Raw genomic sequence first — 21,906 nt, 5'->3', positions numbered from 1 at the left:
ACGATCCAGATACTCCCATTGACTCAATCGAGAAAAACTCCTTCAACGCTCCGTCCAAGTCCTTATCTGACTCCGTACTGCATGGACAGATGTGGAAACTGTGATAGCCGTTATATTCTGAATTTGCAGCTCCAGGTATCATCGAACACGGCCCGTACACGAGCCAACCGAGACGGGTTTTTGACGCAACAGGTTCGTTCTCGTTGCCCTCGGTACTTCACAGAGCGTAACCAAGGTGGCAATTGTCCATCCCAATCAAGATCTTAGGAGACACGCTATCATATGGTTCCAACGGTAGTCCATGCAGGTAGCTGTATTTGGCTATCAATTGCCTCACTGAAACCGACTGCTTCGGCAGGGAGAGATTGCGTACCGTGTGAACCTTAGGGAGTACGTAAACTTTACTCGCATCGCTCGTACCAGAAATTTTCAGTGACAGCTTGACCGAATCGTTTTCTTCCCTTTGCTGACCTCCCGTCCAATTAAGACATAATGGATGAGATGTTCCTTCTAGATCCAGTTCTTTTGCCAGACTGTGCTCCATGAAGGTTGCCGAAGACCCATCATCGAGAAAGGCAAATGTTTTCACTGCCTTTCCATTACCGAAAACTGTCACAGGTACGTACCGAAAGAGAACTTTGCTAGCCGCGTTCGAGTGAGTGTTGCAACTCTGCGCTGACGGGATTCCATGTGTCGAAGTAGTTGGCTTGATAGCAGATTTGTTGTACCGTTTGTCATCATGCAACAATTTGCCGTGCATGAATAAACACCCATTCTTGCCACATGGTGCTTTAACTAGGCAGGCGCCGAAGTGTTTCCGCAGACATTTTCTGCACAGCTTCTGCTCCTTGATCACGGTCCAACGACCACCGATATCCATGTTTAAAAACTTATGGCATGTCTCCAGCCCGCTGCACTCCTCAAGACATACGAGACAACCCTTCGGAATGCCCACTGAACGAGTGTTCGTTGCGATTTCTCCGCTGATACCACCATCTGAATGGACGTTTAAGTAGTCTTCCTTTCGACCATGTCTCTCCGGTTTCGTGCCACCAATGGATGGGATTGTTATGACACTAGCTGCCTCCACCAGCTTCCCAAGCCATTCTCCGAGGTCCGAGAGATTAACTCTGTCCAGTGTCTGACGGTGATACGCCCAGTTGAGCCTTATAGTTGGGGGTAATCTCTCTGTCAACTCTTGCAATAAAGCTACGTTGCAGAGGTACTCATCGAGACCCGATGCACGAATGATAGCGCAGACGTTTCGCACAGCGACTCCAAAGTCGATCAAAGTATTCATTTTCTCTGCTTTCGGAGCTGGCATCTCTCGAATTTTGCCAATCAAAGAGTGCACGATTATCTCCGGCCTCCCAAACAGCGTTTTAAGTGTAGCGATAATACCTGGTAGGTTCGACGGATGCAGCAGTCGGAAACGCACAGTCTCCAATGCTTTCCCTTTCAGGCTTCGCTGAAGGCGTAGAAGGTTTTCTTCAGTGGTTTCAGTGGAGTTTTCGTAGCTGGCGAAGAAGAGCGGCCACTCCTCAGGATTTCCGGTGAAGATTGGTAGTTCCTTACAAACGGCCTGACGCGCTGAAGGCTGACTTTGGTTTAGCAGAGAAACGCCAAATGGATTGCTGCGATGTGTTGGTTGAAATGCGTTCGCCTGAGGATTCAGTCCGGAAATTCCTTCGACTGCACCTCCGTCGAAAGCCCCAAATCGCTGTAATAATCGACTTTTCTCCTCCAAATGTCTTCGTTCTAACGCTTGCTTCTCTTCCAGTAATTGAAGTTCCTGTACCAGGACATCCGCTTGATTGATACTGCTGACGTGAACTTGTGGGAGAGGATTTCCCGTTGAACTAGCTGTTGGTGCACCTCCTAGTGCAGCGGCTACGGGCTGAAGAGCCTCCTTCGGTTCCCGCATTCGTCGCTCTGAAGCTGCCAATTCCTGCTCGAATTTATTTTGTTGATCTCTGAGCGCCCGCCGACGTTGATCCTCCATTTCCCGCATAGCCCGCTCATATTCCTTCTGCTGCTTCTCCATCTTCTTCTGCATTTCTGCTAACTGCCGTTGAAGGTTATCATCCGGTTCGACTTCATAATTTTTCGTGTTTCCAGACTTTGGTTTGGTTCCTCCTGTGGTGGCTGGTGTTGATGTTCTGGCCGGGACTTGAGCTGCCGCTCCGATCTCGGTGCAATTCCCGCAGCTCCAGTCACGATCCTGAACAGTTGAATCCTCACTCACACACGCGAAGTGAAACCACTTTCCACACAAATCACACGCTACCATCCGACTATCATCCGGCTGTCTGCAGATCTCGCAGCTTACCCCCACTGGCGCATTATTCGCGGGAGAAACACACCGATTTCGACCATCACTCTTTTTCGACATACCGATCTAACCTCCCGATTGCCTAAACGAATTTAATAAGATGTTGGGCAAGCAACTGAATAGATAGCAAATTTTCCGATTTTATAACACCTTTTATTTTCAGGATGTTATTAAATTCCTGTTAAAGGAAATAGAGTACAATTCGTATTTAAGTTTAATATTGTAGTGCATGTATTCGTAATGTAATATAATCATGTAAATATTGTAACGATATATGTTTTTATAGGTGGTACAAATCATGTTTGTGTTGCAAATTTATGTGTACTTACGTTTAGTGTTTGCTTTTAATCTGTAGTAATTCTATCCGTAGTTGCACAAATAATTTGTAATTTTAGCGTGGCAATCGTAATCTGTGATGGGACGTTTTTTAGGGTTAGGTGTTGTAAGTGTTCTCAAACTTCTCTGTTTACCTGTATTCTGTATCGTATGTGACGGAATCAAAAAGGGCTAATCTCTGGGCACTGGCCAATAGAGTATTTTTACTACTTTTAAATATATAACTTTGTAATTTATACGTAACTTTGTGATTGTATTGTTCACGATAACTTTCGCTCACTTTTCATCTATTCTGCTTTACCTTTTGTGCGGGTGACAGTTCGTCAACCAGGGCTGGGTTCGGGTGGTTTGGCAAATCAAGGTGAAGTCTTGGCAGGTTCGTCACTCACTGAAGGGGTGTGACAATGTTGTTTTATAGCTCTGTATACTTCCATGAATTATATTCAGTTGCTTACTTTTAATTTATTAGGCTGTCAAAAAAGTCCTGCGATATTTCCGCGAGGTGTCGTTGTAAGCGCGTAGTTCTAGTTGTATTCATTGTATCATACTATAGCTTGTTGGAAAGGTATTTTTACGCGCTATAATATAGTCCTTGACAGTGTTTTGTTTGGTTAAGTCGTTCGTGAGTTATAGTGTCGCAAATATGGAGCAAAATAAAGAGAAAATCCGACATATTTTACAGTACTACTATGACAAAGGCAAAAATGCATCTCAAGCTGCCAATAAAATTTGTGAAGTTTATGGACCCGATACAGTTTCCATTTACACCGCACAACGATGGTTTCAACGTTTTCGTTCTGGTGTAGAGGTCGTCGAAGATGCGCCACGCTCCGGAAGGCCTGTCGTCGAAAATTGCGACAAAATCGCTGAATTAGCCGAGAAAGACCGGCATAGTAGCAGCCGTAGCATCGGCCAAGAGCTGGGGATAAGTCATCAATCCGTTATTAACCATTTGAAGAAGCTTGGATTCACAAAGAAGCTCGATGTATGGGTGCCACACATGGACGCAAAAAAAACATCTTTGACCGTATCGACGCATGTGAATCGCTGCTGAATCGCAACAAAATCGACCCGTTTCTGAAGCGGATGGTGACTGGCGATGAAAGGTGGGTCACTTACGACAACGTGAAGCGCAAACGGTCGTGGTCGAAGCCCACTGAAGCGGCTCAGACGGTGGCCAAGCCCTCATTGACGGCCAGGAAGGTTCTGCTGTGTGTTTGGTGGGATTGTCAAGGAATAATCTATAATGAGCTGCTTTCCTATGGCCAAACGCTCAATTCGGACCTGTACTGCCAACAACTGGACCGCTTGAAGGTAGCACTCATGAAGAAGAGGCCATCTTTGATAAACAGAGGCCGTCTTCCATCAGGACAACGCCAGGCCACACACTTCTTTGGTGACGCGCCAGAAGCTCCGGGAGCTCGGATGGGAGGTTCTTTTGCATCCGTCGTATAGTCCGGACCTTGCACCAAGTGACTACCACCTATTTTTGTCCATGGCGAACGAGCTAGGTAGTCAAAAGTTAGCCACAAAAGAGGCCTGTGAAAATTGGCTATCCGAGTTTTTTGCCAATAAGGAAGCGAGCTTCTATAACAGGGGTATTATGAAGTTGGCATCTCGTTGGGAACAAATCATCGAACAAAACTGCAGTCGGTAACACCGTTCAATTTTCGGTCTGTGACACCGTGCGCGAGTATACGTGTTATGATTTTGCACGCGAGTACAGGAGGGTTAAAAAATCGAGTTATCGATTGCATCAGATTAAGCATTTTGTTTGCGTCGAGCATCCCGAGCCAACGCGATCCAAAACAGACATTGCTATAACTCACACAGCGATCATGTCTCTCGAGAGAGAATAATTTTATAATTGCTTTGTGCTCTCTTTCACTTTCATAGTAAAACAGCTGATTGTTACAGAACATAATCAGAGACACGGAAATATACTATCGGAAAAAATCTGAATAAATGTGTTCGTGTTATGTTCTGTATTTGAATTTGAATGTCTGATTTTCTGTTAAGTATCTGAAAATTAAGAACGGTTGCACGCAAACACATTCCGTTAGCTACATCCCACATTCATCAGATTTGGACAATCATGCATACTGCAGAAATAACGGATCGAAATTTTTACAGTTGATTGATTGAAAAATGTTTCGAAATTGTTTAGTCATAGTGAACCAACTCTTAAGCTTCATTGCTTCATTGGGTCAGTCAGAGTGTACCATGTACGTATAAGAAGCCAAAAATTATCTTTTTTGGGCATGTGACTTGGCGTTTTTGCGATTATCATACGTCACAGTATCGTCATAAAGTTGTTAACATTTCTGGGAACAATACTGAACAAAACGTTGTGGTCCAAAAGTCGCATTTTAACGTTACGTAATTTGTGCACGACGATGATGCATTTGCACAACTCGATTGGACTTGAGTCGAACGGATTACAGAATGCAAAATTGCGATCCTGAATCGATCCGATTCCGAAATACGGGCGAGGAAATCACACTCCGAGCGTATTGTGTCTGTAGGGAAACTAACTAAATTCGACTGGTTCACCAAATTGTGGACGGGACACTATTGGCGCGAATAAGTAATGGAAAAACTATTCAATTCCTTTGCTCGAAATTGTATTTTACCGACGATATAATTTTTGATGCGTACTCTGTGAACTATCTGCGTAGAAAGAGGCTGAAGCTATCGGTGTATCTAGTTTTATCTGTCTTTCGTTTCGTTCTGAGACAAAAGGGATTATAAATCTATTATCTGCTTTTTTCGTATGCAAATTAGATTTTGAGATGAGGATGATCTGCGCGATAAAGTGTGAGCGACCGCAAAATCATTTAGGGTACGGTATATATAATTGACCTAAGCTTGAACAGTGTCCACTAACCAAGCTGTGGGTATGTGTGTGTGTGTATATAAGATATTCTTCGCTTTCGCCATTCAACCGAATACATCCAGCCACGTGGGGGACCGAATACGTGTAATGTTCTAATCAAGCTCATTAATGACTTTATTGTCGTTTGATCACGCGTGCTGTAATATAATGACAATGCATTGCGTTTTGGTCTGGCAAAAGCAAAGGCTGTGTCGGCGTTGCTCATGATAGCGTCTCGCAAGTGAATGTTTCTTCCTCACGCCATATTGATAAAAAATATTAGCATATTAAACTAATCTTAAAGATTCTTCGATTGGTAAGCAAATCATCAAAATTCGTTCGTAGAAATAATAGTTAACTTTATTTCATAAAAACACGACTTGTTTTCTGATTTGAGATTTGACACCCTCACTGAAAGACGTACTTCTACGCCAAAAATTTCGCAACATATTGTTTCGTAAAGCTACCGATAGGGGGTTAATGTGTTAATATGTGTCCGAAATATGATTCAGAACGGTTCTAGATGATAAGTAATGCTTGAGAATAAAACAAACCAGATAATTCTGCATTGCGTAGTTGTTTTTTCTGGACCTCTGGGAAACGAAAGTCTCTTTTTTGTCGAGCATTATAATCGCTTGTGACGATGTGTGTTTGTCAACTGCGAAAAAACCGCCGACTGTTATAGCTAAACACCAAGAAGAACGCTTGTGCGTCGCCAGTTTGTGTACCTTTCTCGCGAGAGCATGAACGAATCATAAATCAACCATTTGCAGCTTATTTCACAAACCATCGCGCAATCCGTTGGCTCTTTTCAGGGCTACCAAAACTACATACGAAAAAGTTAAAATTTCCATTTATTCTCAAAATGATATCCGAAATGATAAACGAGCGAGTCGGATCAAATAATTATAAAGTAATAATCCTATGTCAACAATGCGGTCGTATCCTAGACACACCATCCAACGATTTTTGTTAACCCATTTAAAAATGCAGCTCGAAAATGTGAGCTCGATTGAAAATTAAAAAAGTATGAGCCTATATTTCATTTATATATTTTCTAATTTTCAACTAAAAATTCAACTAAGTTATGGAGTTTCTAAAATCGGCTGATCTTGCAGTATAATCATTCCGTAATTTACATTCGAAATCCACAGTTACCAGTTCGTAATCTTTTAATTACAGACACAAAGCTTCGCTGTGGTAAAATACCTCGCTAGAGTAAATTATGCGTTGCCTCAAAACTTTTCCTGATTCAGTAGGGATGTGAGCCCTGTGAAGCTGTCTCTTAATCGAGCCTTTGATGCGTGTCGAGTGGAATTCCCCCACCAAGTTTCCAAGTCGCAAACAAAGAAACTTTAATCACTGTTGGTGAGTTATTCGATTGAGGCTCCTTGCACCCCATCTGGTCGAATGCGAGGCGACGGTAATGAATTGATTGTCCTCATTCCAGCCGAACAGACTTCGAGTTGTGACGAATCATTGAAACGGATAAATAAAATTTTCCTTTTGGCGAATTCCGCTGGTGTCAGTTTACTCGATTCGGATTCATCGGAGCTGGATGTGCGTGGAAATTTCTTCACTGAACCAATCGCCTAGGATCAATTCGTTGTCGTTCACGCAGCAGGGAAGGTCCTGTCCGGTCCAATCATCGTTCTCATTGGCTTTTTTTTCGAGCATTCCGTGCCATCGTTGGGAGAGTGGTCAATTAAAAGTGTGGATGAAATAGCACAATGTCTTCAGGGAGAAGAAGCAGAGGATGTGTTCGCGATTGTCGTTGGAATCGCCCACATAAATTGTCAATCGATACTTTCGGATCGTGATCGAAATTAGCGGAAAATCTTGATGAACCGTCCAATTCATTCGCTTTCATTCTGGCTTGAGATTACCAGATATCTGAGTACTTGCGCCGGGAATGGCACCGATAAGTAAGATCTGACGGTCGGTAAAAATAGAAACAAAACAGTGTCCCTAAACGGGGAACGTGAAGCGTGTTCATCGGTAATTGTGCAATGTTCGAGATGTTAATCTCGAGCCAGACATTCCCATTTCAGCAGCAAGGCAATGAATGCTTCAGTCCCCTGTTACCACTTCTTTGGAAGGTACATTAGGTAAAAAGCTGCACAAGGGTACGATAAGCTTTGAAAAGAGCTCTAGAAAAGCACGAATATGATGTCAGCGTTTTATTTCCCTCCATGTCTGTTCACTTTGCACAGCACATGGAAACGGTGGTGAACTTTATAGTTGAAGATAATGTATTTTCGCATGCAGCTTATCTTAGGGGATTTTGAACAAGGGTACTCTTCCAAATGGAAGCAATTTTTATGCAAGCTGAATTTATTCTCTATTCGGTGCAAATTAAAGGATGGTATCGCCCGAGAATCTCCTTCTTCTCCTTTTTAAATGGCACTATCATTACAAGAGGAACATCGCCATCATATTACTTGCGCCACTTTTTTATTAGTACTAAGTTGAGATTTCTTTGTTAAATAACATGCCTTGATTGTATTCAGAATGACAATCTTGAGAATACGCATGTACCAGTGCGAGACGGAAGAATGGAGTTTGGCGAAAAACCTCCGGCCAGAACGGGAATAAAAATCCGAACCTTCCACGTGTTACAGTGACTCAAACTCGAAATCTTTTTTCACTACTTTTGAATGTCGAAAACAAACTTTCGAAACATTCTATTTAGATAACTAGCTGACCCGGCAAACTTCGTCCCGACCAAAATTTATTTTTCGTTATCACATCCACGTTTTCAGCGATCCATTTTTATTTATATAGATAGAAGACGATATAGGAGTGCGTTTTATCACATTGAAATCCATTTCCAGTTTCGAGCGAAGATTTTCGTTACCGCAAACATCAGTTGGACTAACAACGATTGTCAAGATTTAATTGTAGAACACATGCGAATTGAGTTTTTCGAATTTTCTTATTTTTCTTCAGAGTTTTCCGAAAATTTTCAATTGTCATGTTTGGATGGAATATGTTTGTTTGAAATATGAGCATTATTTTTACGAGACTCCCTCTCCTTTCCAAAGGAGGAAGGGGTGTCCGGACATTTTATTTTAGTCTTATCAATGCCCTAGACTAATGAAGGAGAGGTGTGATAACTTCTAACTGCTACTTGCCTAATTATTTTCTAGCTTTTAGTACATTATTATGTTTAATCACAACTAAACTATTTAACTTAAAAAGTTTTTTTACTTATTTTATTTTCTAGTTTTTAGTTCATTATCTGTTTCATTAGAATATTTCTCTACAATAAAACCATTGTACTGTATTCTATCAGCCAAAAAATTTCATTTGATACCGATATTGAGTGGATTGCAGAAAATACATAGTGTGTTCTCCAAGTCAAGTTCGTTCGTTTGATACACATATCTCAATCAACCTTTTTTTGTTTGAGATGATATGGAATCAGCTATTTTGTAGCGACGGCCAAATTGGATTTTTCAAGATAAGCAGTTTTAAAATGACAGCCGAGATAAAGGTATTTTATAAATTCGGTCAGTTCCTATTGGTCAAATTTCTATTAATGTGGGACAACCCTACATCCGTACAAACATATATACGAACAGTTCAAGCTAAATAAAACCGTTTAATAAAGTAATTTGCTATTTTGTGATTGCGGCCATCTTGGATTTGGATTTTTCATTATCTACTGTGATCTACTATTCAAGCCCTTCCATATGATACCCATGTTAGTGAGGTTTTGAGAAAATATGTATTCCGCCATTTTGTAGTAGCAGCCATCTTGGATTTACATTTATCATAAATAACCGTATTCTACCAGTCAAGCCCTTTCATTTGATACCCATATTGATGGGGTTTTGACATAATATGTAGTCCGCCATTTTGTAGTGGCAGCCATCTTGGATTTACATTTTTCATGAATAACGATGTTCTGATGTTCTACTAGTCAAGCCCTTCCATTTGATACCCATATTAACGGGGTTTTGACATAATATGTAGTTCGCCATTTTGTAGTGGCAGTCATCTTGGATTTGTATTTTTCATAAATAACCGTGTTCTACAAGACAAACCCTTTCATTTGATATCGATATTAATGAGGTTTTGAGAAAATACAGTCAACTCTCCCTAACTCGATATCCAAGGGACCATCGAGTTAGGGAGGTATCGAGATACAGAACATTTTTTCATATTTTTTTATGCCACAAATTGCAAATATATGATGTTAGGGTAAGTGTCCCAATATTAGGGCTTAAAAATATGACCCAATTAGGAATAAACCAATTATGGTACATGGGGTTTACTATAATTGGTACCATTGCGTATACAGGATATTACTATAATTGATTTGTTTTTGTGCATTAGTACATTTACCCTATATGTACTAATGCGCATGTACTATTATACATTCTTTTCTCATATTTTAATATAAATTTAAAATACATAGGATGTTTTTTTTAGTAGGCCAATTTTATTGTAAAATGGAATTGGAAATGGAAAAGGAACTAGGTTAACGAAGAAAATATTAATTATGTATGTAATTCAAACTAAATTGTAACGATCACGCAGGAACTGTTCAATCGCAAAGAAATGTTCAAATAGTTTCACGGGAACATTTTCAGTTGATTGCAATATTTCGGACATATTCTTTAGGTTCGATTTAACGTTCGAAGGTGTAATTCCAAAACAATCAGCTGAAACTTCCTGAACCTCCTCTAACTCCATAGGACTACTATTTTCAACGTTTTTTTCAGCTTCTTCAACACTTTCCAGTATATCGGTATCAGTCATTAGATTACAGCAAATCACGTTTTGATCCATTTCGCAATATTCATCAAATGACGATGAACAATCGAATGGTACTGCACTGTCGACAGCAGCAAGCTCACGACGCATTAATTCTGCCAGCGGAATATCATCATCATCATTTATGGAAAATCCGGCTTTCCTGAAGCAATTTGGAACAGTCTCAGATTTAACCTTGTTTATCCAAGAGCGTGAAAGTAATTCAATTGCATCCAACACCGATATATCTGAAGGGTCCTAGAGTATATTTGAATACAGTATGAGTGCTGAATAACATGAATGTAAAAAGGAAAAAAATACCGTTGTATCCTCCATTTCTAGCAGTCTTCGTTTTACTAATTCATGGCGATAGTACTGTTTCAGGTTCTTGATTATGCCCAAGTCCAGCGGCTGAACTACTGAAGTAGAGTTTGGTGGAATAAACTGCAAATTTATCGATTTAAGCTTTGGTTGGAGAGATTTTGGGTGCGATGTACAATTATCAACGAACATGACCACCTTTGAGGAGAAAGAGATATAAGTATGATACATTCCCATTACATATAATTCCCGAATCAATACCTTTCTATTTTCTTTGGAAAATCTTTCGTCAAGTTGCATAATCCATTCCTCAAAAAGAATAGAGGTCATCCAGGCCTTGGTGTTACTCTCGTATATCACTGGTAATGATTTCTTCTTTTTGAAACACCGTGGATTTTTACTCTTTCCAATGACCAGCAATGGTAGTTTATCGCTTCCGTCCATGTTGGTTGCGCACATGACTGTCAGACGTTGTTTCGAATATTTTCCTCCGTGGCAAGTTTCTGATCGAAATGCAAATGTTTTGTCTGGCAAACATTTGTAGAAAAGTCCTGTTTCGTCTGCATTGTAGATATCACGTGCATCATACTCGATTATACTGGGTAGGGTTTGCGAAATCCAGTTGTCCGTTACACTGAGATCTACACTGGCACTCTCGCCACATAGCTTCCGAAATGCCATCTTTTGCCGTTTTAAAAATTTACTTAGCCATCCAGAACTTCCTTTAAAATTGGGAATTCCCAGTTTCTGGGCAAATTCGCAAGCCTTCTCCCGAAGAATAGAACCTGAGAGAGGTAAATTATTATCTCTGGCTTGATTGACAAAAATTTCCATTGACCGTTCCAGCTTCTCGTTCCCAACCAACCTTATACGCTTTTTGTCCACATTCAATTTTCCCATCCGATGCCATTTTTCCTTTTGCTTGAATAGTGTTGACACCGTACTTTGTGCAATACTGAAATCTTTTGCAACTTCAGACACCTTTCGCCCATACTTTTCGATCTGCTCGATGATGCTCAAACGTTGCGCTATGGTTAGCGTTTTAATCGTTCGCTTGAAAGGTTTTCCCTGGTTTTCCATACTTGAAAAAAAAATCCTTGATAATACGAACACTTCGTCTTCACTTTCAAGAGCAATTGAAATGACAGCTAGAAACGCACAAAAACAAGTACGCGAAAATCAATCGAGTTAGCGAGGTAAAAATCCATGGAAAAATGAAACAAAGCCCATCGAGTAAGAGAGGCATCGAGTAAAGGAGGTATCGAGTTAGGGAGAGAAGAATGCATGTAAAATCAAAGGTGCCATGAAATTCATCGAGTTAGGGAAAATATCGAGTTACAGAACATCGAGTAAGGGAGAGTTTTTTTTCCCAAAAAATATATTTTATTAAGGCACATGTGGCGTTAGCCTGACGGGGCCGGGAGTCCAATATTTTGACAATTTTTGTCTTACAACTATGTTAGTAATATGTAACCGATTACTCGCGGTTGGCTCGAGGTTAGTATTACAAGTGTTCTCATAATTGGTATGTTGCAGTCTTCGATGCTCTGTACGTGTGCCCGACACGGGATACTTCCTAAGGGAAGGTAAGGGAGAGTTGACTGTATGTATTCCGCCATTTTGTAGTGGCATCTTGGATTTACATTTATCATAAATAACCGTATTCTACTAGTCAAGCCCTTTCATTTGATACCCATATTAATGAAGTTTTGAGAAAATATGTAGTCAGCCATTTTGTAGTGGCAGCCATCTTGGATTTGCATTTTTCTTAAATAACCGTATTCTACTAGTCAAGCCCTTTCGTTTGATACCCATGTTGATGGGGTTATGGAAAACCCATATTGATGAGGTTTTGAGAAAATATGTGATCCGCCATTTTGTAGCGGCATCTTGGATTTTCAAGATAATGAAATAAGCAGTTTTATAATGACTACCGAGATAAGGGTGTGTTCCAAATTTTTAGATCAATCGGTCAACAGGAAGGGCGTCAAATTGCTATTAATGTGGGTCAGCGCTACAGACAAACAAGTTACAAAGTTACAAACATACAAACATACAAACAGATTACAGGGCAAGCTAAATAAAACCGTTCAAAAACGGCTAGGTAACGCGTTAGATAATTCATTTTTACATGCTGATAATAAATTTCAGCCATATCGGTCGAGTAGATCCTGAGATATCGATACCACCAGTTGAAAAACATGCTTTCGAGAAAACTCGTACAGCAATACATTATCTCTTGAGATGACTCCATACAGGGGGGTCTATCATATCAAACGCTCACGCAAAAAAATCGAATAATTTTTTTTCGCTCCGTCGATTCTGCATTCCCCGCTTGGGGACGGAAATATTCGGCTACTCGTTCAGTCTTATCGGACGGTTTTTAGTGTCAAGATATACATTTTACAAGAACGTGTATTTTTAGTGAAATCGTATTGCTCGAACAACCGAAGCCTTAATGAAACTTTTTTCTTTTATGGTAAGAATTTCAACAATTCTCGTCGTCGATTACTTCCTCTGGGGGTATTTGAAGGATCGTTGCTATGTTAATAAGCCATAAAATTTGGAAGAACCTAAAGAAGAAATAATTCGGATTTTCAACAGCAGTCGTAATGTTAGAATTGTGCATGAAGAATTTTGTTCACCATTTAAAACGAGATGTCGAAAAAGGGGTGGTTACATCGAAAATGTGCTAAAATAACCTATATTTCCGTTTTTTTAAAATAAAAATCGGTTCACTTATGTGGAAGTTATTAGAATTTGTTGCGTGAACGTTTAATCTGAAGCCCCTGTACTTTCGGCTGTAACTTTCCAACGATATAAAATATCGAAAAATCCTTTTAGGACAACATTTCTGAGAGCTTCCCAAAAGTGCAAAAAACAAAACTTCGATTTCTCCCCGATTCGACCCTTTAAATTGGTTGGAAAAAATTATGTTATTCCATAAAATCTATGAAAAACAGAAAGAATTCGATTTTTTATTTCTTCCCGATTTGGTTTGTCCAGTCGAAAATATGAAATTGGTTTGTCCACATTTCTGAATGCTCTAGTTCAGCGCACCTATGTCAAATCAGGTTCTCAAATGAATCCTTTGTCTGAGAAACCCCATAAGTCCATTTGACACAATTGCAAAAAAACAACTAAAATCTATTTTCCTCCTGTTTTTGACCTGGTCCTAGGGGTCCAGACTTAGGGGTATCTCAAACAAACGAGAAATCAGCGGTGTATTCAGCGGTTTTGAGGTGATTCAATCAAATTTTATGTATGGGGAAATCAGGGAAAACCGTCACTGTGGGTAAAACCGACACCCCTAATTTTTTCAGTGAGAAGTAATTTTTTGAAAATTTTCGATGTTCTCTGTATACACTTGTCATTTCTTACGTTTCGAGTCACTCCAAAGTTGCGGAAGTCACTTTGCTGTCAAAACAAACAACAAAACAGAACCGGTTAGCAAACAGGAGATAATCCATGTAAATTTCACTCGTGTAATTTAAGTATTCAAGTTGGAAAAGTTTGCTGATACTTTTATTTGGTTTTCGGAAATTTATTTAATTTGGAAATAAAAATTATAATAAAAATAAGAAAAATAAAAAATAAAATATATAGGAAATAGATTTTTATTTAATTTGGAAAATTCGATATTTAGTCTGCATCACCTGACGATATAATTATTACGAGGCAAGTTATTTAAACTTAAGTTTAAGAATGCACTGGTTCATTTAATAAACCAAAGAACAAAAGCGACCGATCGAATAATATTTATGACGGAACGGTTTTATTAATAAGGATTTTTTGTACATTTATGAACATCGATACAAGAAACCAGAGAATGTAGAGTTTTTCGTGTTGGTGCCCGAATATCTATATTTCCTCATAAATGTTCTGTTTAAAATAGAAAGTATTATTAATTAATGGTTCCGGATTTTTTTTACCGCTACATCTCTTGCAACCCGTTTGATGTTTGGATGTTTGGTGACCTTTTGGAGTACTGAATGAGCTAAAAAATCTCTACGTCAAGTTTGCGTCCGTGACTCTAGCCTTTTATCTTTTATCCACATTTATCAACATTCGGAAATAAAACTAACGTTTCTTGAGGAACTTTTCTATTACGTCAATTTCTTATTAGCACTTAGTTGAAAGATCTATGACCAATAACACACGCCTTGAATGTATTCTGAGTGACAAGTTCTAGAATATACATGACGAAAAATGGAAGGGTAAAGGAAATGGGAGAAATGTTACACCTTCATAAGGCCTTGAAAAAGACCATTGAATGATGTACGGTTGGCCAATGCGATTATTTGTTACGCTGCTTCGTTTTGAATGTTAGCCCCGTTGTTGAATGTTAGCTGCTTCGCGACGGTAGTTAGCCCCGGGAGTATTCAATGATGATGAATATTGAATTTTTGAGCTTGATCTATCATCAATTTACTTAATGTATAAATACTGCGCAAATGCGTAGCCAAGTGTATATATTCATGACTGGATCTTATAACACAACATTATTGTGGTAGTCAATACATACAATTAAATCAAAACAGTGAAAAGAAGCGCGCATCGATTCTCATATGAATCTGTTTTCAATAACAATATCACAACAACATCATTCACCAGCTGCTACATAATGAAGCCCCGATTGAACTTGATTTCCAATGAAAATCAGAAATCTTATGATTCCGCAAAAAATCAATCGACGAAATTGGTTCATTGACGAAACGTAAGCGCCGAAAAACATGTCTCAATGTCACCCAACAAAGTATGTTTGCTTCGCCAAATTGCGATGGAACATCATCCGTCAAAATTAAAAATTCATCCCACTCCATGCCCCCGCGGATCCCCCCTATTCGAATATCAAACTGTTTCGTGGAATCACGCAGCCGTCAATCTCAATTTACCTTTACGGGTTATGATTACATCTTTCTTTCGGCATGTTTTTTTTCTGTGTTTACCTGATGAGAAGGTGGTGGAATACAAACTCATAACCCAAGATAATTAGGAAGGATTCGCAAAAAGTAGCTTTCCGTTCGCCCAACGTAACATTGTTCAACGTTTTCAACTCAAACTTTGATCCAACATCTACGAATCGAAGATCATCGGTTTCAATCCGCATCGAGAGGAGGGTCGTCAATATGATCTGTAAAGTGTTTCGACTTTTGACTCTTCGATTCGTGGCGGAACTTTTATGTTGTTAGGCCCCACCCACCGTTGGCACGGGGAAGGGATACAGCATCCGAATCGCTATACGGCGCCTCCCACCGCCGTACGGTTTAAAGTAATTTTTCATAGCATTTTTTTTGCGTTTTTATGCCGCGCGAGCAAACAGGCTTCTTCACTTTCATTCGGTTGGGCGCAAATGGTTGAGATAGTAGCAGCGGCGAAAAAAAAATCAAATAAACTCGGAAAGCCATCTCCCTCTTCTTGTACAAGATATATACTTTCGTAACTTTTCACTGGTGAAATGAAAATACACAAAGGCATTGCTAACAAGAACAGTAGCAGCGAAAAAACTCAAATACTGACATGAAATGGATTACTTCTATGATGTACTTCGGGGAATACTGAACATCGAAAGATGGGACTTGGTGCTTATGCTGTTTCCAACGAGCAATTATCATTGCACAAGAAATGTTCGCATTTTCAAAGAGAATTGCAAAAAGTAGCTGTCATCGACCACATTGACGATGAAATAATGAATGTTTTAACGAACCGCTTATCCTGTGTGTCTGTTGGAGTCATATTCGCAGTGCACAATTTATGGACCAATTGTGACGAAGAACACATTCATACAGATGCATTCACGTTATCACGTTCGTCGCCCCGTCACCCAGGTATAGGTGACACATTTTTTATAGAAATGGGACCTGAATATACATTTAGGTTAAGTAGAAAAATCATAAAATCAAAATCATAACACTATAATGTGTATTCTATACTTTTTATTAATTAACATTACGAATGGTTTGTAGGGTAACACGGGGTGATTTGGACCAACCCTATATCTCAAAAAGTACGGCTCAACTTGGATTTTTTATAATTTTTTATAATCTCCTTCTATTGTTGAACCGTATGTACCTAACATAAAAAACTTTGGGAAAATTTCACAAGTAGAGAGAAACGGTAGCATAAACACAGCAAGCACTTTGATTGTCAGAAAATGAGAATTTTTCGAGCGTGGTTTTAAGGTTTTTTTCCGCTGATTAAACAATTTATTCGTGTATTGTGCAGTTAAGAGAACAATTTGATTTGACAGAGAAAGAACAATTTGATGCAGCGGAACTGTAATTTTGATAACAATAAATGAAATTAATTACATTTCAATTTTTGCATGTTGTGTGGGGTGACATGGACACGTTTCTGTGGGGTGAATTGGTCCTACAGGTTTGAAGCTTTTCTTTGGTCGAATTGATTCCAAATGTCGCGGAATTACAAAAAAAGGATGGACAACCATCGTTGGAAGCAGGAGGAGCTTGAAAGAGCAACACATGCCATCAAGGTCGGATTTTCTTTAACCAAGCATTAAAGTGGAGACGATCTGGCGTAATGGTAACATCCATACCTCTCACGCAGAGATCACGAGTTCAATTCTCACTCCCTACAATCTTCCAAAAACGGAAGTAAAAGTGACGAACCAGCCGAAATGTGTTTAAAGTCACTATAATAGAGAAAAAAAAAAGTTTTCAAATGGGGATCAACACTAGGGTAGAAGCCTACCTGTTGGTCTCAAATGTTCCTATCTCACGCCTCCACGAAGATCATATGACGATATTTTTAGATCGGACGTGAACTGGAAACACACACCTGGTCTTGGCTCCGAGAACGGGTGTCGAAAGTGGCTAAATGAGGGGGTGCGAGCGAGTCAGAGCGCTATATCCCTCCCGGGGAAGGCCTCCCGGGTCATTGGAGGTTTATGGGTGCGTCTGTCTCCATGTTAGGGGCGGCGCCCCGAAAAGGTTCCTCTGGCAAGGTGGGACTCTAATATACCTTGCCAACCCGCTGTCTCCCGGGCAAAGGAGATACACCCATGAAATGGAGCTACGATCGAGAAGAATATTGAGAATGCGATCACCCGAGGAGGGTCCCCGAACTGGAGCTGGTCCTGGTACGGGCGTAAGAGCGAGCGGCCAGCGGCTGGAGGGCGAGGTGCAAGAGCGGGCCACCAGCCGGGTTCAACCCGAAGAGCTACCGCCACACGGAAACAGCAGCCATCGACATCACCAACGAAACGCTGCGTCTACGAGACGTGTTGCGACTGCCAGACGACAGTCGTCCACACTTGTGGGTACCACTAGGCGACGGATCATGTGGACACACGAAATGAACGAATTCGTGATCCGCCCCTATTACATCTGCACTGCTTTGGAGACGGACATGAGCGGTCGCCCTCGAATACTCACAATGTTCGAGGAAGCGTATCCAGAGTTCGTCGGAAGGCTTGACCAAAACGCGATGAATGCGAGGCGTAGAGCAATTGTACGCAACAATATGCTCTCCCAAACGAAGTTCAGTACGGCTGAGCAATTCATTCGCGAATGGGGCACGCGAATCAGCACCAGTGGAGGCAACAGCACAACAACCCCCTGAGCCAGAAGATCCACAGCCAGATCAACAACTACTACGCGATCTGGTCTTCCACTACGACGAGGCGATCTCACAGTTTCGCGACACAGACCCATTGTCGCGCCCCAGGATCCCGAAGTTGCAGCATTCTCGCAGGCTGACAAGTGCAGTAAAGCTCATGAACGAGCACGTTCTTCCGCTGCACTTGGTTGATGCTGAGAACATGGAGGAGCTGCAACTGAAAGTTTACTGTGCTGCTGTGGCGACCGCCAAAAGTTCAGGATACCGTATTAGGCCAAGAGGCGGACTGCTCCAACATCTCCGTGAAAGGCGTGAGCCTCCATGGCGAAGGAGATTGGAGCAACGGATCCTAAACAAGCGCGCCGCAATTGGAAGACTGATGGCGTACAAAAGAGGCAGCAGATCGGCGAAATTATGTCGCCAAGTTGCTGTGATCGTGCGGCCTACTGAACTTCGCCAGCTGGGAGCTCACCAGCTGACGGAAAAACTCGACACACTGGTACAGCAATTGAGCGTCCTAACTAAACGGCTGAAACGTTACTCTGACTCTGCAAAGCGCCAGGAACAAAATCGGATGTTCAGAGATAACGAAAAAGCGTTCTACGACCACATTAGCGACGAGAAGCCCGACTACCGCGAAGGTTTGCCAGATATTAGCGATGTGACGAACTTCTGGGCTGGTATTTGGGAAACCCCAGTACAACATCGCGAAGGGCAAATGTGGTTAAGACGGGAGGAGGAGAGTTGTGGTTAAATTGGAGAGATGCCAGCTATCATCGTCGGAGAGAACGATGTCCGCGAAGCCTCGCGGTACCTGAGGAACTGGGCAGCCGGGCCCCGATGGTGTTCAGAACTTCTGGCACAAGAAGCTGACCGTCGCACATCAAAAGATAGCTGAGTGCTTCAACAACGTGCTACGTGACCAACACAACCTCCCTGAATTCGCCACCCGTGGCGTCACATTCCTCCTCCCGAAAGACAGCAATACATTGAACCCATCAAAGTACAGACCGATAACGTGCCTATCGAGTCTGTATAAGATATTAAGCAGCATCATAACCGCCAAAGTTTCTGCCCACTGCGAACAACACCACGTCATCGCAGAAGAGCAGAAATGATGCAGAAAAAATACGCATGGCTGCAAAGACCAGGCCATCATCGACGCAGCCATAGTCGGCCAGGCGGTTTATAAGCAGCGGAACCCAAGCATGGCCTGTATCGATTACAGGAAGACTTATGACTCCATACCTCACTCGTTTCTCGTCCGGGTATTGGAGCTCTACAAAATTGATCCCGTCGTCGTTAGGTTCCTGCAGCATGCGATGAGGCAGTGGAGTACGTCTCTGCACCTTAGTGATGGGGAAAATGTGTTGTAGTCTAGAACGCTGCAGATAAGGAGGGGGTTATTCCAAGGCGATTCTTTCAGCCCGCTTTGGTTTTGTCTAGCACTGAACCCCCTCAGTAGGACGCTCAACAGAAACGGTCATGGCTCTAAAATAAGGTATGGCGACGGCGCCCACGAATAAGTGACCCATACCTTTTACATGGACGATCTCAAGGTCTACGCTGATTCACGTCAGCGTCTAGGTGTAGCTATCCGGGTTGTCGAAGAAATAAGCAGGGACATCTGCATGGAGTTCGGCCTCGACAAGTGCCGCTGTGTCCACCTGCTGAAAGGACAACTTACCGAATCCGGAGGCTACGAGGTCTATGACGGCGAGTTTATAAGAGACATGGTTCGTGGCGAATCCTACAAATACTTTGGATTCCGACAGCTCACCGGGATTCGCCGCTCCGACATCAAGACGGAGCTGCGAGACAAGTTCTTGAGTCGAGTGAACTGTGTCCTGAGGACTTTCCTCAACGCGGGGAACAAGGTACACGCGATCAACACATTCGCGGGTCCCCTGCTGACCTTCAGTTTTGGTGTAGTCAAATGGAGCAAAACTGACCTAGAGGACCTTGAGAGGAGGATGAGGAAAGCATTTAAAGAGGCCGGAATGCACCATCCTCAATCGGCACTGGAGAGAGTTTCACTGCCACGCAAAGAAGGGGGACTTGGAATAGTCGACATATCTGCACTGTGTGTTGCACAGGTACGACAACTGCGCGAGTACTTCGCAGAACGCGCCAACCGAAACGCGCTATACCGGGCTGTCTGCGCCGCTGACAGAGGATACAGCGCTCTGCACTTGGCGCAAGCGGAGTACCAACTAAACTGCAATCTGCAGACAGCGGAGGAGAAGATTGCAGCTTGGAAGCAGAAGGCAGTGCATGGTGCCCACCCCCATCAACTGGACCGGCCACACGTCGACAAGGCCGCATCTAATCTGTGGCTAACGCGTGGTAAACTCTCTTCAGTAGTAGAAGCCGACATGATAGACATCCAGGACAGGATAATGCCGACGAGAAACTGCGGGCGGTACGTCTGGCATCAACACGTTGATGACATTTGCCGGATGTGCCATCAACCAGGTGAAAACATAGAGCATATTATGGGAGGCTGTCCCGTTTTGGCCAACGCAGCCTACACCGAGCGCCACAACAACGTGGCCCGTATTGTTCATCGACAACTGGCGCTCCAATGTGCTCTACTGGAAGACAACGTACCAAACTACCGGTACCCGCCTGCACCTGTCCTGGAAAATTACCGTTTCAAGCTGTACTGGGATCGCACTGCTCTGACCGACCTCTCGATCCACCACAACCGCCCAGATATAATGGTTTACGACAAGAGCGACCGCAAAGTCACCATCATCGATGTCGCTATTCCACTGAACCAGAATCTGGAGGAGACCCACGGTCGCAAAATCTGCAAGTACCGACCATTGGCCGTGGAGCTCAAGGAACTGTGGGGGCTAAGGGAGGTCCCAAGAATTGTTCCAGTCGTTCTCTCTGGAACTGGAATTGTCCCGAAGACTCTTCTGGAAGCGCTAAAGGTGTTGAACATGGAGAAGGAATTGGCCGGCATCCAAAAGTCGGTCATCCTTAGCACCTGCGCGATTGTCCGACAATTTCTCGGTCAGGACTAAAACAGCACGAGCATGCAGATACGTGCATTCCGCAGAGCCTAGTCCCCCTTTGGCATTCAGAAGCCCGGGGGCAGGTGAAAATTCTGGCTAGGTTCGCCTAGTTAAGAAGTGAGATAAGTCTGCCAAAAAAGTCACATGAGGGTTGTGTCTGAGACACGACCGCATAATCGACGTAGGATTTCGTTAGGTTATCTGTTGATTTTGGATATGTTTGAAGAATTACATCGTTAAACTCTTTGATAATGATTTGGTGGACCTGAAAAGGGCCGTTTTCTTTGGTTGTTGGGTATTGTTTGTTCATTCCACCAGTGTTTAACGGGTGATGACAGAAGGATGATAAACAGTCGTTGGATGGTGCGTATCAGATTAAGGATACCGAAGTGGAACGAGACATGATGAGAACCGCCCTCTGTGATCCTAGACGAGATACCTCTTGTGATATGTATGAATGAATTAAAGAAAAAAAAATCACCACTGTAATATAAGATAATTATTAATACCGAACACAATTATCAATTTTTCTCATCAGTAAAAACATGTTACTTTAATATAGCGAAAATATATTTGTAATGGGAATTGTTTATTCAACCCAATGCGAATTTTAATTGGACTAACAACACCTAATACTATATGTAGAGCATATGGGAAATCACTATTTCTTCTTTTTTCCA

The 21,906-nt window shown here is 41.9% G+C and overlaps 2 protein-coding genes across 2 annotated transcripts in view; both read right to left on the bottom strand.

Annotated features, from left to right (window-relative positions):
- LOC129766616 (5-hydroxytryptamine receptor 7-like) overlaps nt 1–21,906 on the bottom strand; it is a 133,173-nt gene that overhangs the window by 39,453 nt on the left and 71,814 nt on the right. The gene's annotated exons all lie outside the window — the stretch shown is intronic.
- On the bottom strand, nt 218–2,392 carry LOC129781092 (uncharacterized). Its single transcript, XM_055789154.1, has one exon. It carries the CDS (start codon nt 2,390–2,392, stop codon nt 218–220), a length of 2,175 nt encoding a protein of 724 aa, XP_055645129.1.

Source organism: Toxorhynchites rutilus, chromosome 1, assembly GCF_029784135.1.
Source record: "Toxorhynchites rutilus septentrionalis strain SRP chromosome 1, ASM2978413v1, whole genome shotgun sequence".
Lineage (NCBI taxonomy): Eukaryota > Metazoa > Arthropoda > Insecta > Diptera > Culicidae > Toxorhynchites > Toxorhynchites rutilus.
Note: the sequence above shows the minus strand (reverse complement) of the source record. Positions and strands in the feature narration are given on the sequence as shown.